The 9,559-nt window shown below is 38.9% G+C and overlaps 1 protein-coding gene across 1 annotated transcript; it reads right to left on the minus strand.

Moving 5' to 3' along the window:
• Window positions 1-3,030: 3,030 nt before the first annotated feature.
• Window positions 3,031-9,559, minus strand: LOC306911600 (olfactory receptor 8G17-like; the record flags this gene model as incomplete). Its single annotated transcript, XM_079487065.1, has 2 exons — window positions 3,031-3,460; window positions 9,048-9,559. 2 exons carry the CDS (start codon window positions 9,557-9,559, stop codon window positions 3,031-3,033), a joined length of 942 nt encoding a protein of 313 aa, XP_079343191.1.

The raw sequence follows: 9,559 nt of genomic DNA on the forward strand, positions 1-9,559 counted from the left end.
AACGAGACTTTAATATTTCAAAGGCAATCTAATTCCAACAATTCGTTGGAGCGCCTTACGAGAGTCGGGGGAAAGCCATTCGGCAACTGCGTTGATCTTTGCTGGATCAGCCAGGAGTCCGTCTGTGAAGATGATGTGGCCAAGGAACGTAACTGACTCGGAATGGAATGTGCACTTCTCTGCCTTAATGTAAAGCTGGTTTTCGAGTAACAGTTGGAGGACCCCCCTAACGTGCTGGGTGTGTTCCTGGAGAGAGAGCGAAAATATAAGAATATCGTCCAGGTACAAAAAGAAAATCTATCAATCATGTCTACCAGAACGCAATTGACGAGGTCCTGGAAGACGGCTGGAGCATCTGTAAGACCAAATGGAAGAACCAAATATTCATAATGTCCTGTGGGTGTGGTGAAGGCTGTCTTCCCTTGTCACCCTATCGGATGTGAACTAGGTGGTAGGCATTGCGGAGGTCTAATGTGGTAAAGACCCGGGCTCCCTGCAACAACTCAAAGGCAGAAGACATTAACGGTAAGGTGTACTGATTCTTACAGTGATGTTGTTCAAACCTCGGTAGTCAATACAAGGACGTAGGGAGCCATCCTTCTTTCCAACAAAGAAGAATCCTGCACCTGCAGGGTATGAGGAGTGCTGAATGAGACCAGCCAGGAGGGACTCCTGAATGTACTTATCCAATGCCTCTCTCTCTGGCCCAGACATGGAGTACAAATGACCCAGAAGAGGTAGCGGCCTTGGGATGGAAGTGTCGGAAGGGATTGGAGAGTTGTGCTGTGGGCGTAGGGGTTCGGGTTCTCGAGTGGCAGGGGTCAGCCGTAAATCCCCAAGGCTTTGAGTGATCCGATCTCTTGGGCTGCGGCATTGAGCCGGGTGGTTTGTTGCCCTAATAATATCCCTTGCTGAGCAAGGGCTGTGCGGAGTATCACCTATTTCACACTTGTAAGCGATATTTTAACCTGTCCAAAAAATCTTAAAAGAGTTTTAAACAGTGAGAGACCACAAACATGTGAGGAGAAAAACATCATTTCGCTGACAAAGACAGCACAACACACACCAACAGATATTCAAACAGAGTCCTGACTCTGAACACAGGAAATCTCGCGAATTCTTTAGAGACTTCAGAATTAGTTATTTATAATGACACTGTAAGCTTTGTTTATTATTTATGTGTTCAATGTAAACAAATGTTTACGTATAACATTTATGCAATTTTAAATTGCTTATGTAGTGTCGTCTAAAGCATGTCGTTTTAAGGTCGTTATACTTCTGTCAGCTGGCTTTCTGAATTGTTATTGTTTTGTTCCATATGACAATCAACAGAGTTTATGTGTGTTTGTCCTTTGGGTTTCCCCCACACATCAGGATTTCTGATTGTAAAATCGTAAGATTATCGTAAGATTATCTTTAGAGCCGTTTAAGATCATCGGGACATGCATAATTTTTAATCTTATTTTAATCAAAATAATCTTATTTTGACTCGTCCTGTAGATGGACATTAGAATTTGTTTGTGCAAAGCAGAGAAATGGAAGCAGAAAGGAGATGATGAGTTTGAGGGAGGTAAGACTTGATAAACAAACTACTTTACATCCTAATCTCGCATAGCCAGACGTTCATACTGGTTAGCCAACGGTCAATGGCCGTGACGTCTGAGGCTGAGACTAGTACATCCCCAGCCAGTCAAGACTCAGACATTAGAGGAAAATGTCTCAGGAAAACCTTTGTCAAGTCATTAAAATTGCATTGTTGCTTATTAAAATTCAATTTAATAGCTATAGGACATTAAACGTTTGCAGTAGGTGACCTATGGCTGATAGCAATAGCCACCATTTCACCGTCTTGGTCAACTAGATGATATATAGTCCGGCTATTTATGACACACTTCTAGCCAAAATAATCTAAAATTTGGTTACATGTAATTTGTGACAAAATAGTTTGTGTGATGTATGATATTCCATCATGTAGGCAAAGTCAACAATGATTAAAATGTGCCTGGTTTAATTTCTTTGACATGCTCTATGCGTAGCCACGATTTAGCTTGTATTCAGATCGGTTATTTACAGCCAGTTTATAGTCATGAGTGGTTCATTATCGTTATTGGCCAGTCAGCGCAGAGATTGTTGATATATCTCATCATGTTCAATATGTAAATAAATATCAGCAAGATCTAAGAGTCATTGCATTACATGGTCGATCTGTAGTCACGATTTAGCTCTGAATTGGATGGGCTACGTGCAGTCTGCTTTAAGTCTTCCCGGCGAAATCGAGGCAATTTATGGTCTAATTTCAACGGGTTGGCTTTAGCCCTGATTCAGACCATCGACGAGAAGCCAAAAAGTGTTAAAATAGTTTGTTATGACATCATCAAGTAAACATTTTAAACATTTGAATTATACAGAATTTATATTAGATTTACTGTCACATTTCTTTCATACACTGAAATAAAAATAATTGTTACATATTATAATTCAATCATTTTAACAAGTTACAATTCAATTGCAATAGGTGACCACTAGATAATAACTGTAGCCCTGCTAAGACTTCCACCAACACAAGACTTGAATGTTAGTAGGGATCACAGGCAGACTAGGTATGACACCCAAGCACTGAGAGGTCATGCTCTGTGTTTAGTAAAGGAACATCACAGACTTTTGCTACTTTCATTCCATAAGCGATTGCAAAATGACTTGACACTCCCCTTGGCTAGATCAACATGTTGAAATGCTGAAATGAACAAACGTGATGTCAGCAGATACGGCCCTGTCTTCTGTTCATGCTGAACATGAAATCGCAATAGGCTTAATATTTGATCATGTAAAACTAAAATGATATACCTTATAATTATAACGTATTACCAATTTGTAATTGGAAAATGATCTAAATTTTTGCCTATACCTAACATCTAAAATTTTTCATTGCAAATTCATTATTATTAAGAAACATTTTAAAAAACAAGATAAAATAAATCTGCAGGTTGCAATATTTTAATTTAAAGCATATTATACAAAAATAATGAGAATTCATACAGACAAAATATTCTTTTTCCACCAAAGCTTTGCAATCTTTTGTCGTATCTCTTTGGTTTGTAAACCATACACTAAAGGATTTAATCCTGGTGGTACAATGTGAAACATTATACTTGTTAGTTTCCTGCTGTCCGAGTACTCAGGAAAACGATGAAGCAAAACTACTGTAGCTCCAGAAACAAACATGATTAAATAAACAGCTAAATGAGTACTACAGGTTTTGATGGCTTTGCTGTTGAGGGCTTTGTTTTTGCTACTTTTGCATACAGCAGCAATCTTGACATATGTTATTAATATAGTTACTGCTGAAAAGCAGAGCACAGCTATTGTATATGTAATTCCAAACACATTATTGACGGACACATTTTCACAGGATAGTTTAAACAGTGAAGCATTGTCACAGAAAGGATTTTCAATTTTATATCTGCAGTGAGACAGACGTATAGTGAGGCCTAACATTATAGACACTAAAAATATTGCCAACCCCCAAGCGAATGCTGACAGTTTAAGCACCATTTTGTTGGTCATTATAGCTGAATATCGTAACGGATTACATATAGCCACATATCTGTCAAAAGCCATTATAATCAGTACATAGTGACATGCTGCAATAAATACGTGAATAAAAAACGCTTGAGTAACACACTCAATGTATGTAATATAATGTTCTGAGGTGTCCCTTAAAACGTCCTGCATTAACCGAGGCAAAATGACAGTGGTTCCTAGTATATCATTCACTGGCAGATTACAGAACAGAAAGTGCATAGGGTGCTGCAGATTCTTCTCGGTTGAGATGAGAACTAGAAGCGTAATGTTGGATACCATAGTAAAAATATAAGCCAAAAGAAGAAGGATGAAAACAGGATAAGTCGACTGAGGTGTAACTTTCAGTCCCTCCACTAGGAGGATGCTGTGTCTAAATGTCAGGTTGTCCATTGACTGCCGTGCACAAAACCTGTGAACAGAAAAATAACCAGAGTAACCACTTTTTTGCGTATAATATTTCAGCTAAAGGTACTCTGTAGATACACAGTACGTAGAGCAGACAAATGCATCAAAATCAAAACATCAAAATCAAAACCACACAAACTGTTTTTGCTGTATTACAGTAGGTCACAACTGCAGCTAAGCATACTTACTCTAGAAGGAAATGTATTTTATAAATATAAATGTATTTACAAAAAGGCAACTCTGTTTATTATAACTGCAAATTACAAAGATTGTCTAGTCAAACTGTGCAACTTATACTTCTCTGGAGAAACAATGACTCGCCCTCTGTTAAATACTAGTTCAACAATGTTTCTCTGATGCTGTCGTCACCCAAGAGGGAAAAACTGAGGCGTAACACTTGTTGCCCTGATTGTAATGGTTTAACAGCCCAGCGTTATTATATGTTTATAGGTTGTCTATTTAAAAAAAGTCAAATATAAGCAAGTTACGGCCAGCATAGCTTAATGAATGTTTTAACAAATGAACACTCAGCAATGCATCATATCCAGGTAGGGTAATTGCATAGTTGTCTTTCCATTCCTGTTTGTATGCCCAATTTTCCTCTTTAGACTCTTTGATAGTGGCATTTTCTCTCACATTAACTTAACTAAAATGTTACCATCACTCTGCACACCACGTAATAGCGTATCCCCAGCAGGCAAAAAAATGCAGTTTAGGCTATGTTAAATAAGTATGTAATTATTATGTAATTACGTATATAATAACTATATTTTTAGAAGTAGGCTATTCTAGTTGTATTTTTCATAAATACATTTCATAAATTATCCTTTGACTATGTTCTGGCCCACCATCTACCGGCGAATTAGCCCCGATGCCAAACTTACTTGCCGACCCCCCTGTTTAGACCATTAATACAGATATAATTGCCAAAGAATAATTGGTGCAGACGTCATTCAAGACAATAAATGCATCTTTGTGGAAAATATCTTTTACCGGAATTCTGTCCATTATTAGCCGCCTGAAACTCTAGATGGCACAGTTCTAAAGTCTAATCCAATCTGACATAATAATTACTCCACAGTGAAGCTGATTGGTTCCCTCCGTATCAGCAGCCAATGAGCTTGCAGCTCTACGTTTAAATATTGGCCAAGACCAAATCCATTTATATATCATGTAGCCTACACTACCATGCGAAACAACCTCCTGGACAGCAATCAGTCTTGTTTAAAGAGCGGTCATTCCACAGAGACTGTACTGCCATCGAAGCCCTGATACCGGCAAAAGCATCATCCATGTCATCTGTGCTCATCCAACTGGATCTGTCTGCTGCTTTTGACACTGTGAATCATCAAATCCTCCTGTCTTCTCTCAGTGCTATGGGTGTCTCTGGAATGGCGTTGCAATGGTTCGAGTCCTACCTCTCTGGTAGGTCATTCAGAGTATCCTGGAGAGATGAGGTCTCCACGTCCCAACAGCTCAACAGGTGGGTGACACACGGCTCAGTGCTTGGACCGCTACTCTTCTCCACTTACATGACATTCCTCGGCTCGGTCATTCAGAAGCATGGCTTCTCCTATCACTGCTATGCAGATGACACACAACTCTACTTGTCATTTCAACCAGATGATCCGATGGTCTCTGCTCGCATCTCGACATGCCTGAGTGACATCTCGCTTTGGATGTAGGATCATCACCTGCAGCTGAACCTTGCAAAAACGGAACAGCTTGTTATCCCAGCCAACCCAAAGATTCACCACAACCTTGCCATTCAACTAGGCTCATCAACTATTACACTGTCCAGCACAGCAAGAAACCTGGGGGTGGTAATCGATGATCGGCTTAACCTCACAAGTCATGTTGCCAGCACCACCCGGTCCTGTAGATTCATCCTCTACTACAACATTAGGAAAATTAGACCTTTCCTATCAGAGCACTCTACGCAAGTCCTAGTCCAGGCTCTTGTCTTGTCTTGTCCAAACTGGATTATTGCAATGCGCTTCTGTCTGGACTTCCTGCTTGCACAATCAAACCTCTCCAGATGATCCAGAATGCGGCGGCAAGAGTGGTCTTCAATGAACCGAAGAGAGGGCATTTAACTCCGCTCTTCATCAGGTTACACTGGCTCCCTGTTGCCGCCCGCACAAAGTTCAAAGCTATGCTCCTGGCCTACAAGACCACCACCGGGACTGCACCATCGTATCTTCACTCGCTAATGCAGATCTATGTTCCTGCCAGATCCCTGCGGTCTGCAAAGGAACAACGACTAGTGGTACCATCCCAAAATGGAAAAAGTCACTCTCCCGTACCTTCTATGGATCTGTTCCACATTGGTGGAATGATCTACCTGCTGCTACAAGATGGCAGACTCTGTTGCCATCTTTAAAAAACGCCCGAAAACCATCTCTTCCGTCAACACGTCGCTGATTGATTTAACCTAATTCTTTTCCCTTTCTTACTTCTTATTAAAAAAAAAAAAATCCCCAGGAGGTGAGCGCATCCTTAAGTCTGTCAGCAATTCCTTCGCCCGTGTGATCCTCAGGAAAGTAGACCATCTTGAGGCATAAGCTGACAAGCTTCCAAACTTGATCAATAAAGTGGAGTGTCAGGCTGTCACTGACCTCAGTTATTCCTCCACCCTTTCCCTCACTTCACCATAATGTTTAGGTATGGCTGTGCGCGAAAAATATTTTTCTGGGGTCAATGATTGACGTAAGTTTTCTGAAGCCCACGTTTTCCACCGTACTAAACGGCATGATGCCTTTAGCCAAGAGACATGAATACAACCATCTGTGTTTGCTGCTGCATGGGTTTCTCATTTGACGTAGTTGGTGTCGGGGCAGGGGATGCTTTCAGGGACAGGTTGGCTTACACTTTTATGGTGCCGCATCTTCTCACTCTCAGAATGTTCAATCGGGTGAAACTGGTTCAGATGGTGGAACAGATTTGTGCTAGTCGGCACCACTCTCCGACACATTTTGCAACACAATGTAACCTAAAGTTTATAAGATCTTCGATAGCCGAACCATTGCTGAAAACCTCCAGAAAACGTTTTGAAATTAATGCCTTTTAACATATCATATCATATCTTGTTTTAAAATAAAGCAATAAGCCCCAAGAAGCAGAGGGTTACAGTGCATTTGATCACAGCTAAGGGTATTGTGGCACGACACGAAGTGGAGTGCCTTAAACACCCTTTGCTGTTATAAAATGCACTGTAACCCACTGCTTAACGGGCTTATTTCTTTTATAAAATGGCAATTCCATATGCGTAGCAAGATTTTATAAAAAAAATTATGTAATGCAGTCAGCCGTTATAAATCGGGATATTTTATAAAGGCTTAGAACTCGGCTCAACCAATCAGTAAGATGCGTGACGTGTATACTGACACTACATAAGAGTGCAAGATCAAATCCACCGTTTGCCGAAATACATTCACATTGCATATCAAATCATACAGGCACTTATTTTCAACCAAATGATCATCGTGACCTCACTTGAAAAATATTAAACCAGTGCCCCCTTGTGGTCAAAATATATAATATATATATATTGATAATTCTTTTTATTATATATCTACTCATTTGACATAAAACTTTAAAAGGTGCAACATACTTCCTGTCCACAATTTAGATTCATTATTGTATTGCTATTATTGTATTGTTGTTATTGTAAATCTACTTGATCAAACTCCTCCCACTGCATTTGTACGATTTGCACGAAATGTAATATGTAGCATCTAGACACAATCCTCATAAAAGGTTATGGATTTTTTCTTAATTTGTCAAACCAGTTTCGTATCCCACACAAATATACCTCAAAACTAATTCAAAATTATAGTCAACAATTTCAATTAATCTATTTGTAACAGAGGATTGAAGCATCCAGATTAAATCTTAACTTGTCTGGAGGTTGTAAAGGGGTTTTTCTTGATCATGGAGAGGACAATGCCATCATCCACCACTGTTATCTTATCCGGGATTTATTTGTTTCTGAGCTCACCGGTGTGTTTTTTTCTCACAATGTACCGAATAGTTGATTTGACCACTCTTAATGTTGCTGGTATCTTTCTTATGGATTTGTTGTGTTTCTGAAGCCTGTTTCACCTCGAGATGTCTCTGAACTGCATGTTGGTTCACAGCAACAGCTTCCAATTGCAAGAGCCAGACATTTAACATGCTCATTTTATAAGGAAATTATTTAACGAAAAGCCCATACCTGTCCATAAAACAGCTTTTAACCCTTCAACCAATTTGAAAGTGAACACAGTCTAAAAGTGTGTACTTTAAACCAATTGATTGTAGAACTGTAACTTGAAACCATTTTGGTAAACAGCTAAAATAACAAAATAACAATGCATCTTTTTAAACTAATGTGATTTAACGCATTTAAAACAATGATTTATAAATCTCACAACAGTCTATTATGCAATGCAATCCCCCTGCTCTCTAACATACCAGACAGAAAAATATATAGAGTTTGAACTGAATCTTTAATGTAAATATAATTGTTTAATCATTTCCAAGAACACATTAGCTCTAATAAACTAGATAATATGTTCTCTAATTTAAAACACATCTCTTGAAATGATAGAAAATGAACATGAACAAAATGTACACAACATTTACTTTACATTACATTAATTTTGTTTTTACACAAAATGTTTGTCAACTTTTGTCTTATCTCATTTGTCTGTAAACCATACACTAAAGTATTTAATCCTGGTGGTACAATATGAAACATTATACTAGCTATTTTTCTGTTTTCAGAGTATTCAGGAACACGATGGAGAAAAACCATGACAGCACAAGAAACAATCATGATTAAATAAACAGCTAAATGAGTGCTGCAGGTTTTTATAGCTTTGCTGTTGAGCGCTTTGTTTTTACTAGTAATGCACACAACAGCAATCTTGACATACGATATACATATAGATCCAAGTGAGGTGGTAAACAAAATCACAGTACTAATGATTCCTACCACATTATTAATAATCACACCCTTCTCACAGGACAGTTTAAACAGTGAGGCATTGTCACAGAACGGGTTTTCAATTTTATACCTGCAGTTAGACAGACGTATCGTGAGGCCTACAAAAACTGCCACCGCCAATACAGCAGAACTCCAGGCCAATGCTGATAGCCGTACCACCATTTTATTTGTCATTATAGTCTTGTATCGTAATGGATTACATATAGCCACATATCTGTCAAAAGCCATGATCATCAACACAGTGTGGCTTGCCGTTCCAAATATGTTTACAAATACAGTTTGAATAACACACTCCACATATGTCATATAGCGTTCTGAGGCCTCCCTTAAAATGTCCTGCAGTAAGCGTGGTAACACTACAGTGGTCCCTATTATATCATTCACTGGCAGATTACAATACAAAAAGTGCATAGGGTCATGTAGATTATTTTCTGTCGAGATCAGAATAATAATTCCAATGTTTGACACCATTATAAACGCATAAACCAAAAGAAGAAGAATGAAAACAGGATAGGAAGACTGAGGTGTAACTTTCAGTCCCTCCAGTAACAGAATTGTGTTCTTAAATGTCACGTTGTCCAT

Source organism: Barbatula barbatula, assembly GCF_947034865.1.
Source record: "Barbatula barbatula genome assembly, chromosome: 22".
In the NCBI taxonomy this organism is placed as follows: domain Eukaryota; kingdom Metazoa; phylum Chordata; class Actinopteri; order Cypriniformes; family Nemacheilidae; genus Barbatula; species Barbatula barbatula.